Source organism: Strix aluco, chromosome 1 (assembly GCF_031877795.1).
Source record: "Strix aluco isolate bStrAlu1 chromosome 1, bStrAlu1.hap1, whole genome shotgun sequence".
NCBI lineage: Eukaryota > Metazoa > Chordata > Aves > Strigiformes > Strigidae > Strix > Strix aluco.
Window position 1 is genome coordinate 93,276,390 of NC_133931.1, and position 19,988 is coordinate 93,296,377.

Genomic DNA, 19,988 nt, shown 5'->3' on the forward strand with positions numbered 1-19,988 from the left:
CATAGATCTTTAATTTTGGCATACACCAGATGGGAGAGTGAAAAAAGAAAACTCAGAAGAATTGGTTTTAACTGCCAAGTAGAACAATGCTGATTGTGATCAGAGACATGGAATGTATTTTAATCTACTTTAATAGATGTATGCTTTTCAAACAGGAAGTGTGGGTTTTTACTCATAGATATCAAATTGGTTATACAAGACTTTGAGGAATCTAATCAATTTAAACAAGTTAGAAATCTGGTTCATGTGTTCAAAAATTCACAGGCTGTTTTTAAGAGAAAATAGTAATAAATTTTCTTAACATTAAAGCCCTCCACTTAAAACATGCTTCCAAAAAAAGTTTCTTTTGAATATCAAGCATTTGGAGGAAGGGGTGGCTCATAAGGCTGATACTCTAATGAAAAGGGCATTAAAACTTTTTCTAGGTTTCCCTTTTCAACGGGGATAATAGACATTGTTTCTAGCAGATGGTAGTCTTCATATTGCATATGCTGGAATAAGCAGACAGCGATTACAGTTCCACCTTGAACATACCAACAATTTCTGGCTATTCTTAGCTTGGTTCTTCTGCTGGCTGAATCTGTGGGTTCAAACTGACCGAGTCAAAACTTTTCAGCAAAGTAAACTCGGTAGCAGGTATCTTATTTTTGCTTTCAACTTTCAAATGAGTTTGTGCCAGAGCATTTTGCTCCTATTTTATTAGCTGTCAAAGCAGAGCTGTGCTCTGAGTCGTTACACGTGATTTTACTACCTGAAATGGATTTGGAATTAGATGAAAGCCTTTGCTTTTCTTACCTGGAAAAGTGTTTTTTGAAAACTCTATTAGACAGTCTGGACAGGATTTTTGTAGCTGATTGTCAAACAGTAAATATTCTCAAAGAATTTATTTGCTGGCCATGATGTGTTCAGGAAGGGAAGGTTAACATAGCAATTATTTGCTAAACAAGCTAAAAACCAAACCTAAGTGAATTTTAAGGAGAACTTACTCCAAAATCAGTCACTGATGTGACAAGCCAACAGTGTACTCTGTGGGACAAAATTGTTCCAGTTGTCTCCACACTACTAGGAGGCTGACCCTTTAGTCATTACAAGTTAAATAATTCCATTTTCTTATATAGAAATGGCATCTTCTCTTATCCTCTTTAAGAGATTTAGTGACATTTCATCTCATCCAGGCCACTAGTAATGGTACTCGGGACAAATTCCCAGTATTGACAAGAAATAAATCTACTTTTCTACATCTTCTGTAGGTTCTTTATCTTTGTCTGATGATTGTCCTCTTGTTAAGAACTGTACTTTCAAGGGTTTCCTAAGCATAGTTGAAGAGTAGAGTGAGCTAACATACATGCTGAGGGGGTTGAAGGTGCTATCAGAAAATTGTGTATTAGAGATGTACTTAAATACATGTTTATTTTGGTTTTATATCTAAGTATATATCTTTTATCCAAGTGTGAATCCTTCACTCTCAGTAGTACTATCACATGAAATTTTATTTTTAAAAAAAAAAAGCCTCTGTGCTTGGATATTACTAGAGATTAACTGCATTTTATAGAAATACTTTGCAGTTGTAAACATGTCCTAGAACTGTAAAGTGCCATAGCATTGTACAATCTCTGATGCAGCCTGAAAGAAGAAACTGTGGCAAATTTACAGGACTGTAATGGTCTTGGAGTTCTTCCCTGGAATTTGTTTCAAGGGTTAGCAGAAGTCTTATGTGTTTCAAATACTGTCTGTTTTCAGTTAATCCAACTTGTGTTAATATTATTTCCAAAAACTGAAAGGTATATCAAGCTGTGCTAAGCTTTGTCAGATAATTTGGCAGTGTGACTTAAAGGCTGACAACTACCAACAGCAAATTATTCAACTGGATGTTTCCTTTGATTTTAATAGACAATTATTAATCATAAAAGATGCAGTAATCTGATCATTAGTTAACAGGTTGCATTTACTTCAATGCGTACAAGTAGGATGGGGAATTTTCTCAAGTCCTATGTATGAAGTACTTTACAGCAGCATTTTGGTGCATATTTCCCTTGAAGAATATCTCTGTATGTGTATTAGCATACTGTTTCCCCTCAGTCTAAACCACCCTGTTGGTTTGCTGATTAGTCATAAATTATGTAGATTAATGTTCATTACACGCTCAGATATGGCTGCTGTTACCCATCACTGCCTTTAGCCCTTTTCTCTCTTGCTCTGTATAGCCGTAGCAGACCTTCCTCATTTGTGAGGTAAAAAAAATGCAGGCAGATGATGCTCATCTTATGAGAAACTGTTGGAATCCAAGCCCACATGTTTTAAGGAGTGAGTGAATATGCATATATGACAGTAGATCAAAATTTCTCTTGCTCTGAAGTACTCTAAAGTATGGTCAGCCAGGACAAAGAGATCCAACAGCATGGCCAAAGTCATAATGGAAGCATGAGGCAGTACAGGGGATGCCCAAATCACAAAGCTCCCATGCTCATGTCCTTACATTAAGCTGTTGTCTTGCTTCTCTGATGGTCAGAATTTCCTTCAATTAAAGGTGTAACTGTAGATATGGGACCAACGTGCAACTGACTAGAGCTCTAGCTCTGCTGACATAGTAATGCTTGTAAAAACATGGATTTATTAACTTTTTATGTTTTCTGTTTAATATATCTGCCTTACTAATGGAATAGACAGTTGCGCTTTTTTATTGGTTTTGAAACCTTTTTTTTAATGGTTATGAAGTTTATTTCCTGAAGCACTGATGGATTCCTTTTATAAATCTGATTGCATCCCGCTATTGCTCCCTATTGGAAGGACCTGAAGTAGGTAAAGCCAGTTTGCTGCTGTTACTTAGTATGTAGGTATGTTAGAGAGAGCGAGATGCATGATACTGAATAGACAGGAAAAAGAGCATTTTTTTGAAGGCTATGAATATAAAGCTTAATGTGGGAGAGCACTATGCTCACTCAAATTGGTATTTCTTAAATCTCTAGCAGGAGATAGTTGAATGATAAACTGAATTGTGCTGGTATTTTATGCTTTGTATTGGCTGAAGTCTGAATTGCTGCTTTTGAACTTTGAACTTATGATTTGAAGAAGTCTGGGGACTTTCAAACCTGGTACCTGGATAGTAAATGGTTTCCTTCACTTAAGATTTTACATATTTGTAATTTTTAACTTTACTTGCCTATTCCCTTATAATAAGGGCATAATTGTAGTTTTTCACTATGGCTTATGCTTCCCATACTTCTTGCAGTACAGGAAACATGGGAGATATCATGACGTAAAATTACATGAAAATAATGTAAATAAATTAGGTTTAGTTTGAAATTTGCCTGGGGCATTGGGCAGATAGCCAAAATGAGTTAAGCAACAGGATTCTTAATACGAGTATTGGGGAAAGAAGCTATGGAGGTTAAGACTGTTTTCTGTGTAACCAATGGTTATTTGCTTAGACTTTAATAGTGGCTTAGTAGGTTTCATGATCCTTTGAGCTAAAATGTATAGGGACTCTAATCCAGTTATCATCAAACTGTCTGAAAAAGTCTTAATTTCTTAACAGGTCTTTCTGAGATATTATGTAACATTACTGCAAATAATCTATCTGTTAATACCCTTTATAAACTAAAACTGTAAATGGGAACACTAACACAGTTTGTAGTGTGATCTTTCTGCTGCCCTTTGGCTTGCAAAATATATAATATACAACCTATTAAAGTTGGGGACAGCTCTCAAAATGGGAGTATCCTAGTTCAGTCATTGTGATTTTTATTGTAGTTCTTATCAATGGAAAAAAATGTAACTTTTGCAGCACTCAGAGTATGATACACAGCTCTCCATATATTGTCAAAAACTCTGGCACAGAAAAACCCTGTAACAGCAGCTGTATGTAGTGTGAAGGAGAGAGATGGATGCTTAGACCACGTTGCTCTTTCTTCTGTGTCACACTGAGATTCTATTCACCTTGCAATGAATGATCCATCTTTGTTAGATCAGACAGGCCGGCAAGGCTTGTGTCAAAGGGGCCTTTTCAATTTGTTATCCTAGCAGCTGGTTCTCTTCCATTGCCTTTGCTTACTGTACATCTGGAAGAAGACTTCTTGCAGCTGGGAGCCATTTCATGTCTAAACCACATCCCCTGTCTATAGCAGAAATACCCTTTTGACAGCAGATGTCAAGCAAACCCTTAATGGGTTATTAATTAAAAAAAAAAATAAAATTAATCAGTACAAAATTTGACACTGGATTTGTTTTCCTCTTTTACCACCTGTATCTGTAGTTTTGCTGCTACTTAGAATTTTTAGTAGAATCTGACATGTTCAGAAGTGCAGGGGGTATTCTTATTTATATAATACTTTATATAATGAATACTTAAAGTACTATAAAGACAGTAAATATTGTGATTAAAAAGCAGCACAGGTAGTTTAAAATCAAAATTGAAAAGATTAGTACTACTGAAAATAACATGAAACTCTTCTGTGGCCAGAATTTTACCTTGGTGTCTGCTCTAGTCTTTTAAGTCCTTATTTGGTCAATTAAGTAAAAGCAGGTTGTTTTTCAAAGTTGCTGAAGATCTTAATGTCCACTGGTGCATTTTACTAGTGCTAGTAAAATGACGTCATTTTTATTTATGTGCTGAAATTGAGGTGTTTGGCTCTTGCTTCAGTATTTTTTTGGCCTGCAGGACTGAGAATAAGGCTTACCCTTAGGCTGTGAAATACTTAGAACACCACTAGAAATAATCAGCCCAATTACCCTTTTTGTGGTGAACTGAAAAATAGTTTCTGTATAAATATATTTAGTATAATGAAGACTAGCCTTAAGATTTAAAAGAGCATTCATTTTTAAATGTATTCCAAAAACATTTTTTCCATAAAGTACAGCAATTTTAATCTTGCACACTTATCTCTCTGCTAGAAATACCACCCATTTTCTTCTTGATAATTTAAAAATGTCAGATTCCTAATAAATGTAAGGTTAGAAAGCAAAAGTACTCAAGAAAAAGAATAAAATGCAGTCATTCATCTGTTGAGCAGGTTAATTTTTTGGTAATTTCTCCTGCTTGCCTAATTTCTTGCCTAGACAAACTGAAATTCTCAATGCTGTGTCCTTGAAAGGAATCTTATACTGGTTGTGTCAGTGCAGGCTCCAGGCACTGTGTGTTTGGTCAACAAGCAACAGTGGGTGGTCAGGCTGTAGCACAGGACAAGGGCCCGCTGTGCACAGGAAAAAATGTTCAAAGGTGTTTAAGGGTGGTAAGGAAGTCTGCCGCCCTTCAGAGAGTCCAGAGGCTATAGATCAGCCTTCCCTTGCTATTGTAGCCTGTGAGAAAAATCTCTGTAAGATACATAATGGATGAAAGAATACAGTAACTGTATTCACCTGGTTGCACATCTGTAGGGTCTTTTTTTTATTTAATCTTGCTCATATACGTGCTGCATATGAGCAAGTCTGTGTAATGACTGATGTTTGACTTACCATAGAAAATTGCACTGAAAAACTGCTCAGACTGAGGTTGGTCACTTCTTACAATTTTCTTTGCCACTGCAAAAAGTACTGGCATTGTATTATCCCCTGATCAACCAACAGCTTGTGTAAAAAGCTTTATCTGAATGTCACATAAGCGATGCACTGGGCTGGCAGAATTGCAGAGTGGCTGAGGCAGGGTTACGAAAGGGAGGCAAGATGCGTGACTCCCACAGGAGACCTCTGCCTGTCAGACTGAGGGCGGGGGGGGGGGAAAGCAAAGTTATGAAGTGACAGAGATTGCAGAACAATTTTTACACTCAGTTTGGAAATAGTTGTGAATTAAGTAAAGCTGCTTTTAAAGATTTAAATCATTGACTGGTTTGCAGATCATGGAAAAATCTATTTTAGACAAACTTTGTTAGTCGTCTTTTTCATTGAGAATGCAACATGCTGCATGCAGATAATGTCTCAGAAAATGTGGTCAAGGTATGTACATGAGCATAGGTACTGTAGGCACATAAGTACCCTTTAGCAACTCCGGTACTGATAAACTTAGAGAAAACCTGCACTTAGGGGTCAGCACAGGTGACTTGGTTTATAGAAAGTGAAAGCACACATGAAATAAATTGCCTCCAAAGGCATTGCGCTTTTTGTTTTCAGATCCTTATTTTGGTGAGATCTTAACTGCACTAGAACACAAGAGGTCTGAACAAAACCATTGAACTTATTTGGATTTCACACAGTGGCTGAATGTTTTTGTTTCATTCTACATACCTTTAAAATGTCTGTGCACAAAAAGTTGAAACTCAGTAGAATCCTTTTTTAAAAAAAAATTTAAAGCAATGTTAAGATCCTTAAAACTTTTTGTTTGATCTTCTTACGATTTTTACAGTTGTAAATGTAATAAAGCTTTAATTACACTTCTGGTTTGTCATGACTATTTGTAGAAGAGGAGAATGTAGTACATTTATTTTTCCTGTGTTTCCTTGGTTAAATATACACTTGGCACTGGAGTCACTGACAGATATGCTCCATGTAGATGCTGTATTTTGGAAAAAAATACTTCTGTAACTTCAAAGATGCAATAAAAAATATTTTTTAAAAAAATCCAAGATCTGCCAGGAATGTATTGTTTATGATGTTTATACAACATCTTAAAATCTGTTAGCACAGTAAAAAGTTAATTTCTTGAAACTTTAGGTTGTTGCTGTCCTGTATTCAGGATCTAGGAATGTAGAAATAGTACAAATCGAATAATGAATGGCCAGTAAATTATTATTATTTGGGTAGTTTATTTAGGTTTATAAAAATTGTCTACAGTCCATACTAATATTCATTGTATTACATTATGTTGCTAAATTTAAGCTACTGGCTCCAGAGAGGAAACGAGTTGGGATGGGAAAAATTGTTTTTAAGTTAACTCTCACTTTTTTTACAAGATTTATGCATTAGTGTGCAGTCTTCAAGCGCTATCTTCTGGTTGGGTGAAAGCAAAATCAGCTTTGCTAATGTAGTCCAGATGCTTATTAGTCCTGAGGGTATATATGCTGTTGTAGTTCCCTGCTGCTGTGTTATACTTGCTTGTAATGCTAGACAACCAATTAAGAAATTAGTTCATGTTAAACTTTCTTTTCCTGGTACGGCTGCAAACTGATGATGTGGTTTTTCTGGTGGAACAAGAGAGTATTCTTTACATGTTTTCTGTTACTGGTGAATATATAAACCATTTGGGCAGCGTGGGGTTAGTGTATCAGCAGCAATACAGAATTTTCAGATTTTCAGCTACCTCAGGCAAATGGTTTTAATTGAACTAATTCACATTAAGATGGTTTGGTAAGTGTGTCTGTTTTTCTTAATTCTGAGCCTTAATTGGCACTGTCATTTTTAGAAACTATGTGTTTACAAGAAATTCCTCATATTAACAAGGTGTTTGAAGGGTGAGAGCCTAAATTCTATGCAAAGACATCAAAGAGGGTAGTTTTGGCATATCATGGTTTTTTCTAATTGTAGTTTTCATGAAGATAGCATTGCTGCACTTCTGGTCTTTTGTTTTGGTTTTTTTGTAGTATATGTTTTAACTAGCAATGCCTCTGACAATTCTGATTTGCCCTTGACATACTTTTTTTTTTTCACCCAAATAAAATGCAGATGTGTAAAATCTTAGAGTGAAATTCTTATGGAAGCACAAGATCTATGTGAGGCACTTCAGATTTCTCAGGGCCTTCTATACAATTTTCTTTTTATTCTGAATAGAATCTCTAAGATATCAAATGCATGGTTTTTTTAATCTGGAGAGGAAGAATAATTTTTTTGTTTTTACTTCATTCTGCAGGCTTGCTGGAATGTTTTTGCAGAAGTTAATGTTGTAAATTTGTAATAATTAAGATATATTTTAGAAGTCATAAGTGTTTAAATCATAGATGCAGAAGATGTGTGACCTTAAACAGATCTCTGTTACACGGGGCAGTTACATAGTATGTGTTCATAATTAACTATTGCACTGGCAGCATACACACCTATTTTAAAAGCGTCTGGTAGCTTTAGGTTTTTTTGTTGCTATTCTGTATTTTTAGTTCATTCAGACAGAAAAGTCTTTCCCCAAATTCTTGTTCAAACTCATTGTAGAACTTCTCCATGGTGACAGTGGATAATATACTTAAATCACTGTAGCAGAGTCCATATTGCTGAAAACTCATCAATTTTAAAAGTATCACAAAGATTAGTTGTTTTTAATAAGTGATGTAGGATTTAAATAGTCAACAGAATCATAGTACAGGCTAAAGATAGCACAGATGGGTTCACGAAGTCAGTTAAACGCAGTGTGTCTGATTGTGAACTACATAGCAAATGAATCTATTTACTTAGGTGGTTTATAATGTGAACAGTAATAAGATGAATGGAGGAACTGACAGTTAGCTTGATAATGACAATGCCTTGGTGAGACCACAGTGAAAGGCCACAGGAAATCTCTTCAAGAGCTGCTAAAGAATTATGGGAGGAAGAATTTCTTTCAAAAGGAACTAAAACCCAATACTGTCACCTATTGGAAGTTTGTGATAAGTTTCACAATAGTTAATATTGCTCTTTAAGTCCCAGCTGTTGAAGTAAAGTGGCTAGGTATATCTTTACTGCCATACTGGTCTGACAGCAGCATAAATTCAGAATAAATATTCTTCAAATTCTTTTTACTTTGTGTTACTCTTGAATCGGAGTATTGCGATGTTGCAGCTGGTGTCCTTACTATGTGGCCTTCCTGTTATTTTAAGTGAATGTATGTATTAATGGAAGGATCAAGCAATATAAACTCAAACACTGAGATTCTCACTATAAAATTCAGCATAAGTTACCAGGAGAGGTTTCATCTTGATATAAGGAAGAAATTTTTTTACGGTGAAAGCAATCTATCACTGGAGCAACCTCCCCAGGAATGTGGTTGAGTCCCCATCGCTGGAGGTTTTCAAGGCTCAACTGGACAGTGTGCTAGATAATCTCACGTAGGCTCCCTTTCCCCTGAAAGGCTGGACCCCAGAGCATGTTCTGAGGTCCCTTCCAACCTGGGCTGTTTTATAGTTCTGTGAATTGTGATTCATTTAAGTTTAGCTGTTATAGCTCAGTTGGCCAATACTGAAGTAATTTTTGATGGTTACCTTCAGAAATGTATCTCTATGGTGAAATGCATAAAGCAGCAATTTAGACTTTAAGAAAAATATTGGTAGTGTTACAGTACATAGAAAATCGTCATGGTCTGCTCATTATGATGTGGTTGTTTTCCAAAATGTACATTAAATCAGATTAGATCATTGCCTAGGACTTGCTAATAGTGACCTACATATGGACAGGCACACAAAGAAAAAAAAAAATTATTTGATAACAGTAACTGGTTCACTAGGAAATATTTCATGTGTTTGTGGACATGTATAGTGTGGGCTGTTTTACAGACATGCACAAGCATAACAGTACCATTAGTTAATCTGCTTCATGATGAATGATTTCTTTCTACCTGAACTCTGCACAGGTCAAACAGCTAAGAAGTAGTTGGGTACTCTGCCCTTAACTGCTTCTGCTGGAGACACAAGAAACTGTTACTGTTGAAAAGTATATTTAGACATGCACCAGAAAAAAAGTGTGTGCCATGTCACCAATGGCATAAATACATATTTATGCATAGCTTTCAAGCAACTAATTGTAGGGCATTCATTAAAGTAAAAATAGAGAAACATACAGACCAAAGAATGATATTTCCCACATGGTACTTGTGGTTTTGGCTTTACTTCAGGAGTGGTATTATTAAATAGCATAGATGTAGATGAACAGTCTAAATAAGCAAGATTAAGAATGTTTTTGCTAGATAACTTTTGTCTTGTATCACTTCAGAATTAAATTAGAATGCCACATGCAGCACGCAGTTTCATATCAGTTGGTGTGCAAAATCATTATAACCTTTTTTTTCCCCTCCGTCTCCCTAGGCAATGCATTGCTCCACAGCCCCATGTTAGACCTGGACAGTGATGTGCGTCCATCACCAATTGGCCATCTCAGTCAAACTGCTTCATTAAAAAGGGGTGGCAGCTTTCAGTCTGGCCGTGATGACGGTAGGAATGTTTTATTTGGAAAAACAAAGCTACAGTTCCCTATGTCCAGCCTGTGGTGTAGTCAAAAAACCCAAACAGAAACCCACATTCTGTGTGTTTGTTTTGGTTTGTTACCAAATAAAATTCTTTCTTCTTGTGTGTTACCATTGCTTACTAAAGGGGTCCTCTGTGTTTTTTGCAAGCCAAAAGCAGTTCATAACTGAAATCTGCTTCTTAAAATGTAGTCAAGGTAAAAATAGTCTTTTCTTCTACAAAACCAGAATATTTTTTTTCTGGCATACATAACCACCTACTACCTACCACCTTTTGCTGCTCTTACACTGTTTGTTTGCGTTTGCTAAGATGGCTCTCCTTGTATTTGCTCCTTCTCTGACTTCACATATCCTGTCCTTGTTCTCTAATTCTGTAAACCTAGAAAGGGAAACAAAAGTGTGTGACTCAACTTGAGCAGTGCATCCACAACCAGCTGAGCCCTTGTGTGTCATGTGTCTTCAACACCCTTGTCCAAACAACTTCATTTCAGGTGTCTTTCAATGGTGACATCATAGGAGACAGAAACATGTTTTTCACAGGATAGGTAGTTTCTTACCAAAGTATTTTTTTGTAGAAAACCAGTTTTTATGGAAAACTTTCTGGCTTTGATCTGCTTTGATGTTGCTCTTGTCCTAGTTCGGTGGACTTCCTTGAAAAACCATCTATAAATACCTGATTGGGTTTTTTTTTTTTGAGCAAGAAGAGCAGTGAAGGGAATCTTTCAAGAACATAGAATGAAGAATAATGAGAACTGTACATTCTTGTGCTGCCATAGTGTATTATCACATGCAATACAATTTAATTGCATCACTGAGGTTGAATGTTTGTATTTCAAAATATAATTTACACAGATTCTTCAAAATGTACATGTATACCAAGTAATTACATTACTGTATTACTGTTACCCTTGTCCTTTCTCACCCCAAAGCATCCACTAATACACATGCCACACTTGATGTAGTAAGCTACATCCAAAATCCATTTTTTTTTTTCCCTTGTTTGAATTCTTTAGCATGTGTGTCTGCTTAAATAGTTGCATCTATGGAAGGCAGTTTCAATTCAACCAGTTATCATTGCTTTTAGAGTCTTAGTTATGGATCCATAACCTTTTACAAACTGAAAAATATAAGTCTTCAGCAAGCTTTGCAGATTCTGTATCCAGCAGTTTAAACCAAGATTCAAAGGAAAACTTGGAGGATCGAGGCATCATAATACCTTAGGAGCCCAATCCACCAGTAAGACCCTAGAGTTAGAATGAGTTGCCTCTGAGTTCTGTTCGTTGGTACTTAGGTGCACCTGTCCAGTGCACGCTTAGAAACAGTTGAAAGCTCTACCATCCTTGCTCTTCTCTGAGTGGAGAGCCAAAGCAAACCAACCATTTGTGGTACCTGGACAGGAGCTGCCATTCCAAATATGACATGATGTGCTCTGTTTTGATGTTGCTTACACATCCTTTTGGTTTTTTAGCAAACTTAAGGAATGATATCTCTGGGCTTTTTTGGTGTTTTGGTGTGGGTGTTTTCCCCAGGGTGATTGACAATGGTTGTTCATGAGATTGTTCGAACAAATTACTTTGAATTTGAAACTGCAGCATTCAAATATCATTCAGCTCTTGCTTAAGCATATGTTCATGAGGATAGGTAAACAATAGCTCTAGTTTCATGCTTAGGATGTTATAGCACAGATTATAATAGAATAAATAGAATAAAAGCAAATTTCTGCTTTAATATAGATTGGCTCTTTCTCTAGCAACAAAGTCAAAGTAGCCTGAATTTATGGCCAGAATGTCCTTTTGACATGATGTGCAGTAGCTTATTCTAATAAATATCTGCTGTCTGCAGGCTTGGGACTAAGCCTGAAGTATGCTTCCTGTAGGGGAAAAGAATTTCATACATGATTGAGGGAGCTGGGACTGTTCAGTTTGAGGAAGAGAAGGCTGAGGGGAGACCTCATCTCACTCTACAGCTACCTGAAAGGACATTGTAGAGAGGTTGGTGCTGGTCTCTTCTCACAGGTGATTAGTGACAGAACAAGATGGAATGGCTTTAAACTCCAACAGGGGAGGTTTAGACTGGACATTAGGAAAAAAATTTTCACAGAAAGAGTCGTTAGACAGTGGAATAGGCTGCCCAGGGAGGTGGAGTCACCATCCCTGGATGTGTTTAAGGGTCGTTTGGATGAGATGTTGGGGGATATGGTGTAGGGGAGAACTTTGCAGAGTAGGTGGTGGTTGGACTCGATGATCCAAAGGGTCTTTTCCAACCTGAATGATTCTGTGATTCTATGAAGTAAATCTTGCCAGTGTGTTTCCAGTTAGGAACAGACATCTCTGGTTATGACCTTGGGTTGGTGCTAGAGCTTTTGGCAAAGATGAAATGGTTTTTTGAAGGAACTGGAATCTTTTGGTTAGAACTTGGCGTTGATTGTCATTAGAGAGTCTCTGTTGCTATAGCAGTGTTGGCACAGCTTCCTGGCGTAGTCACAACTTTTGTTAATAAGAGGAGTTTTTCTGCTACTGGATCTAGACCAGTTCTCTGACAATCATAAACCAACACTAAGCAAAAGTAGTGCTCTGACATCCTATTTGTGTCCACACTGAGTTTTCTAGCTGAGCTTTGAAGTTTTCATGCCTCCTAAACAGATGCATCACTATCAGCAGAATTGCACTTCAGTTATGTCAGTGTGTCTCTCCAAATTTTGGGCTTCCATTGTGGGTTTTTTGGATTTTTTGGATTTTCAAATGCTAATCCAGAGTTGCTAAATTCTTTGGACATGAGGAAAAATAATATTTTGGGTAGTGCAAGTGTTTATTCATCCGCTAAAGAAATGGACCGATATTTGACCTGCATCTCGAGGAATGGATGCTGCTGAAGGCATGCTGTACTTCAAGGAGGTTCAAGACTGGATACCAACACAGTAAAATAGTGAGGCTCTGGTGAAGCCTGCTAGTTACCTAATATGCTCTTAGGCAGCTATTTTTGCCTAACTGGATAATATCATGTTTTAACTTTTATAAAAGAACAGTTTATACATAAACCTCACATCAACAAACATGGACCTGGTTTTGTTTTGGTTTATGGTTTATTGGATGTTTTGTTGTTTGGGTTTTTGTTTTTTTTTCCCCAAAAATCTGTGATTTCTTTTTCCAAGTGTTCTAAAGTGGACTCTAATTCTTGAGGTGAAATGTAAGTCTCTTGTCACTGTTGTACCAATACCCTGTTTTGTAAAACATCATAATCGAAAAGTTTCAATGGAGGGGACAGATGGTTATAGAAAAGTATTTAATAAAGTTTCCTTTATTTTCTGTGTTAATTAGTACTTTCTCCTGCCCCTGTTCAGCTTTCTCTTTACCTCCCCAACAACCTCCCTTTGCCCCATTTGATAAGGAATTGAGAAAAGTTATCTGCTGCCAAAATTTAAGTTACTTTCCTGATGTGTTTTAATAGCCAGTGTACCAGGAGCATAAGTGGGTTCGTGAAGTGAGAGATGCCACAGTGTTGTATGTTATGATTGTGTTCTTCATCCAGGAATCTCATTATATAATTACTGATACTTTATTGAGTTTTAACAATGTTGGAATCTCCCCTGTTTTTCAGATAAGATTTTACCAACCAAATGGAAATGAGAGGTTGGCAATTTGCCCCAGGCCACAATGGAAAATTTTTTTGAGCTGTAAATAAAGCAGATCATCTAGTTTCCATTGTTTGCCTTAATCGCTAGCCCATCCTAGCAGCCCTGTTTCATCAGCATCACCACCTCATCATTTGAAACTTCTAAACGTCTTGATTGCTTTGGTGTTACCTTACTTTTGAGTGGTTTGAAGACAGAAGACTGGCTGAATGGATTGTTAGGTGGATTGCATTAGATACCCCTACAAAGGGGCCTATTCTTTATATACTCTTACAGTGCTAGCACATTATAAGCATATGAGAAGAGAAGAAAGAGCTTGTATGTGTACCAATTGTGCACACATATATGGATTGCACTTTAAATTTTTTCATTCCTACGTGAAAGGTTTTATATATACTGTGTAGTCACTTGTGTAATGCAAAGCAACAGCAAGCTAGTAGTACATTTTTTATTATTAATTCAAAGTTTTTTAATTTTGCTTTTTCCATCCCCTCTTCCCCTTTTAGCTTGGCGGTATAAAGCTCCTCAGCAAGTTGTATTTGTTGAAAAGTTGACAAAACTTGTTGTAAGTCAGCTGCCCAACTTCTGGAAGCTCTGGATTTCTTACGTGAATGGAAGTTTATTTAGTGAGGTATGGATTCTTCTATATAAAATGCTTTTAAGAAACAAAGCTCCATAATAATTATGTTTGAAGTATTATATTTCACTGGAAGAAGTGACGACTTGTTTTAATCAGGGAGGTTTATAAAGCAATACACAGACTCTTACGCATTTGAGAGATGCTACCCTGACTAGTAAGGTGTGTTGCAATACTAACCTATAGAAGTGAGATTTTTCTTTTTAAAAGAGTAAAAGCATACAGTGGAATTACTTAGAATTCTGCCAGTGGTGTATTTGTCCGTGTTGCAGATGTTGGAGTCAGTATCTGTGTAGTTTCACCTCTTACTCATAGCTGGCCAGCTGCCCTTCATTGGTGATCTGAAAAAATAGCAAATTTCATGAAGGACAGAGATATGTAAAGGACAAAGTAATATAGAAAAAAAAATGTTTCCTTTGTTTGGAACAAGAGTACTCATTTCTCAAGCTTTAAGTATTTGGAATTGAGGATATGTTCAAGACCAGAACTGCAAAATGACCACGGCCCAGAGTGGTATACACAGACATACTATAGGGAGTCTAGTCTGGAAGTGCAGTCAGCTGCAATCACCTGTGCTTTAGTCCTCTTGCTCAGATGATCTAGTTTTTTGCAAATTATGTAAATATAATCTCGATAATCCAAGAAGCAGGGAAAAAAAAAAGTAATGATTCATGACGTGCCATTTTTATATGCACATTATTAACAGATTTTGAAAGGATACATTTAATAATTAGATATATACAGTTTACCATCATAATTGTTACCAGATAAATAAAATAGCTTGGGGGGTTGTGTTATTTCTAAAATTTAGTCACAGAATTATAACAGAGAGTTCACTTCTGGTTCTCAAGCCATGTTGTTTCTTCTCCAGAAGTAGAACTGTAGTGATGGCATATTCTCAAGGAGCAAATCTGACAGACACGTGATTGAAGTGTAGTGAAAGGCAGTGCTCTGTTCCATCAACAGATGATAAAGCACTAGTTCACACCTCATCTGCATAGTTATCACTGGGAAGTCCTGCTGACTGCAGTTTGGACTCACTCACTCTGGGTCCTAAAAAAACTCTGAGGACAAGGTCTGTAAAGAGACGTAGAGATAATTGGGATGATGCAGAGCAGGTGGAAAATAAGCAAGCTTTTGGACATGTGTATTATTCAGATTAGCTTCTATATCAAACCTAAAAGTTTGTGCATCTAAAACTTCTCTGTTTAACTGTTGCTCTATTGTTTCATTTGTCGAGATTGTTTCTATGCTGCCCTGCTTACAGTGCCCTGCTCTGCTTAAATCCTTATGTCATCACAGCTACAGTATTCCATTACACAGTTATCCTTAAAGCAGAACTGCAGCCATGGATACCTGATATTCTTTGCAGCTTTAGTAGAAAATAAAACAAAAACCTTGGAAAAAGGAAGTTTTTATAATAAGCTTATGCTTATTTTGTTGTTTTCCTTCTCTCTAACTGAAGAATTAATTTCTCAAGAGGTCATTCTATTTATTGCCCCCATCTAAATCAATATAATGTTTTCATATGATGATACTAATAGGTACTATAGCCCTTTCTTTGTATGATGAAGACAATATACAGAGCATTATAGCTACAATGAAATAGATTCTATTTGTGATCCTCATTTTACATGATAAAATCAAAAGATACGACATTTACTCATAATGTTCAGTCAAGGAAGTAGAATCAAGAATAAATCTTAGTACTGTTGACTTTCACAAAAATAATTTCACGAGGGAAATTACAACCTTTATATTTGACAACAGTATCACTGGAAAGTAGACTTTACAAATTCACCTGTTAAGTTATTGTGATTGGTTTTTTTCTGAGTACAATGAAAAAGAAAGCAATTTCTAGAGAAACTGAGACTTCAACTGTAAACAAGGTTGAGAAATTCTGCTCATGAAAATGACTGCAAGTGGAAAATGCAGTGAACTTATGTCATGTCTGAACAAAACATTTTTTCCATGTATTTAAAAAAAAAAAAAAAACACAACCCAAAACAGGAGGAGGAGGTAGTTTTCCTGTTAGTCTTTACAGTACATCTACTCTTCTGTCAGGCCAGATTCTGAGCTTTGTGAGAAGCTAATCCCCATACATTTGATTTCTCTGCTCCTTTGGGAGCTTTACGGAAGCCTCCCAAATTCTTGGGGAGAGAGGAGGAATAGTGCCCTCAGTTCCTTTTGTGTGTTCTGCATGCCACAATCAAGTGAGGACAAGTGGGAGGAGGGGGTGGCATAAACTAGAAGACTTCTTCTAGAGCACCTAGGAATATTTGTTACCACATCACATTCAAGACTTATATGTTTATATATTTTTCTGTCAGAGACCATACAGACTTTAATTGTCCATGAAGAAATTTCTTTTACCATGTTGCTTTCTATTCATTCTCATTCAGGAAGCAAGGTGATTGCTACAGTTTTTTAAGAGGAGTCCTGTGAGAATGGTATAGAGGGTCATGTCAATTTGCTATTCAAGTCTTCAGGACATTTTAAAAATGTGGAAGGAAAATCCCCATATGTGAATTTCAAGCTGTATTTTCTCTTGTTCAGGTTGTAGGTTTTGGGGGGGGGTTTGGAGGAGTGTTCTTTTTAGTTCTGAAAGGTTAGCTATATGCCTTAAAATATTGTCAGTTAAAGATTTACGTAGTATTTTTAACAGTTTGAAAAGTTGAGTTCTTTGAATCACTCTAGGTGAAGTCACATATGTGAGTAGTAACCGTTGGTCTTACCACAAGATAGTTTTGGTCTGTCTGTGCAGGAAAGGTTTAAGATTGGTCTTCAGCAAAACCACTAAGAGGAAAAAAAAAAGAAAGATATCAAAGATCTGTGAATTTTTTTTGTTGTTCTTTAATCCAGCTGTAAAACAGTGTGAATTTTACGTTTTTACCTGAGGTTTAAAAGAATACAGCTTATCTTCTTTTTAAGGCATTAGAAGAAAGAAGTGAGCATTATATGCAGCAGTAACTCAAGTGTTGTTCTCCTTGTCTGAAACTTTATAATTCAGAGCTTTAAAGTACAAGACTTTTATAGCTATGTATTTTGCAAAACTGTTAAGCAGTTCTATTTTTCTCTAATTTTTACTCTCTTTAAATTATTTATTTTACCTTAAAAATCTGAAATGCTAAAGAGGGAATTTGAAAAATACAGCATTTCAAATTAGTGATTTGAAAGTAAACTGATTCTTTGAGAACGCTCTTGTCACGTTATTGCACTTATTGTCCAGTAGATGTTGCTGTACATACATAAAATAGGAGATTTTCTAACTATAAAATTCTACATCTGCACTTAACTCAGTATCTGAACTAACTTTTTTGGTATAACTTACTCCACTATGTTCTCAGCAGACTCCACAGAAGGCTAGAACTACAAACAGGAAGACTATTAGTCAAACCACGTTTTTCTTCAACTGTAACTGTCTCATGCAAAGTGTACTCACGTTCCTTGGTTTTCAAAGAAGTGAACCATCCATGAAGATGCTGATTATTTTGCAGAGTCTCTTTTACAGTTAATTGAATTATTTAAAGATCATCATCACACAATGCTGTTCCTAAAAACAAACAAAAAACCCCCAACCCTCCCCCTCACATGTTACAATTCCAAATTGCTTTCATTCCAAGAAGTGTCTCCCACTTCACATTCATGTCCTTCTCTGGGCAGCTTCCATGCTGAGAAATTAGAGTTTCTTCATATAAACTTGATGCACAATTGGACTATATATGTTTTAACGCCCACTAACATTGCCATGAGAAAACTTTGACCTCGTGAAGTTCGTATTGCTTGAGCTACTCTTATGCCTATCTCTGACTTTGTCTTAAATACACATTGTTCCTCAGAATTAAACATTAGCACACTGACCTACAGTAAATAGAGTGTATTGATATATATAGTCTTTGCTTATTGAGATGCCATGAGTTTTTATAATTGCATCATAAACTCATCGGTTTTCACTTCTTCACTTTGAAACCCCCTTTTTCAGAATTATTTTAACAGTGGTTATGAGATACTTACACTTTTCAATTTTCTCATTTTCACAAGACTGCTGAAAGATCTGGCCAAATGGAAAGATCAAAGAAAAATGCTAGGCAAAGACAAAATGATTTCAAGGTAAGCTATGGGGGGAAAACCTCTCTTTCTTTCAGTTGTCCTTCATAGCAAGGTACTTTAGTGTCACCACCTTGAAAATCAGATTTCTTAAATTATCTGTGTGTCCTTATACCTGCTTCTCCTCTACTGTCTACTATGGGGAGCCACCTGTAAATCATACATTCCAAGCTGTTTTGTATAGCAAGTATATTGCTGCTTAAGCACATTGATAGAGCTTTTTGCTTGATTTTTCTTTTCCTTCTTCTGATGCAGAAAATGATTCAGGAAGTGATGCACTCTCTGGTAAAACTTATCCGTGGAGCTTTGCTTCCATTCAGCCTCAGAGAAGGAGAATCAAGACAGTATGGTGGCTGGGAGATGAAATCTGAACTATCTGGCCAGTGGCTAACACATGTTATTCAGACTGTAAGGTAAATGAATCTGTGGACCTACAAAATGATGCTATTCCTGGAATATGAGTGCTTTAAGACAAATTGTTTTGTTTATTGTATTAAATACCCTGAGTAGTGAGAATGTTAACATTTTCAAAAACAGGATTATAAAAAAAATACTTATGGCAGATTTAGAATTCTGTGTGCAAGTGTACTAAATAATGTGTCATGATATAGTCTTATTACATAATGATATGTTCATATTTTTCCATAGTGTCTTATGAAAAAGCTTAAATAAAATATTTGCTGGGCATAGCATAGACACTCGATGGATGAAACAGGATTTGATTCTTCAGGGTAGAAAGCAATTATCTGCTTCATTTGCTACGTGTCTTCCCATCTCTGCCAAAGTGGGTGAAAATAGCATGCTCAAATCATAATTTACAGTTGTTTTATGGAAGGTGATACTCCTGCTTATAATGTCATTCCGTTTATAATTATGTTTCTTTATAAATTTAGTAATGTGCATGTCATTAATTACAGAATGTCTCATTAATATACAGAATTTGCTTCCATTTGTCTGTGGAGGATGAGAGAATTGTCATTATCTTTTGGAAACTTGAGTAATACCTGGATATGATACTGTACTTTTTGTCTGCAGTTTTCAAAGTAGGTAACAAGCAAAGCACAGAGGAAGAAAAGAATGGGATATAATCACATGTAGATATTCTTATTGCAGATGGAGCTAGCAGTGATACATACCTGTGGTCAAGCCTGCTTAACACTTTCCTGAAGTCTGTTGTCAGTTACATTATCTGTACTTTAACCTTTTAGAAAAAAAAATAAATCTATGTGAAGTTTCTTATTCTGGCTAAATTTTATGGAAAGCTTCCAATTTAAGAAGAAACTGACTTGGCATTTGATGAAGAGATATAAAGGGGCAAGAGAACAGGCTTTGGCACCAGTGTTGCCCTTTTATGGGAAGCAATCCAATTTCACTCAAATTATAAAATTCTAGAATTTAACACTTGCACATCTGTAATACTGACTTGGAAATGTAACCAACAGATTCTCTAAAGGTTGGTTGTGCTTCAGAGTCGTGCCATCCAAGGTATGATCCAGGCTGAGGTTACAGGATATATGAAGACTCTTTTTCGGAGAATCTCCTCTTGC

At 36.3% G+C, this 19,988-nt stretch overlaps 1 protein-coding gene across 2 annotated transcripts in view; it reads left to right on the plus strand.

The window, feature by feature from the left end:
- EXOC2 (exocyst complex component 2) overlaps positions 1 to 19,988 on the plus strand; it is a 132,464-nt gene that overhangs the window by 57,001 nt on the left and 55,475 nt on the right. For both annotated transcript variants that reach the window (XM_074827126.1, XM_074827136.1), the window contains 4 exons: positions 9,909 to 10,034; positions 14,204 to 14,328; positions 18,376 to 18,444; positions 18,697 to 18,854. In XM_074827126.1, the coding sequence (XP_074683227.1) occupies positions 9,909 to 10,034; positions 14,204 to 14,328; positions 18,376 to 18,444; positions 18,697 to 18,854 (478 nt within the window). The remainder of the gene's footprint in view (positions 1 to 9,908; positions 10,035 to 14,203; positions 14,329 to 18,375; positions 18,445 to 18,696; positions 18,855 to 19,988) is intronic.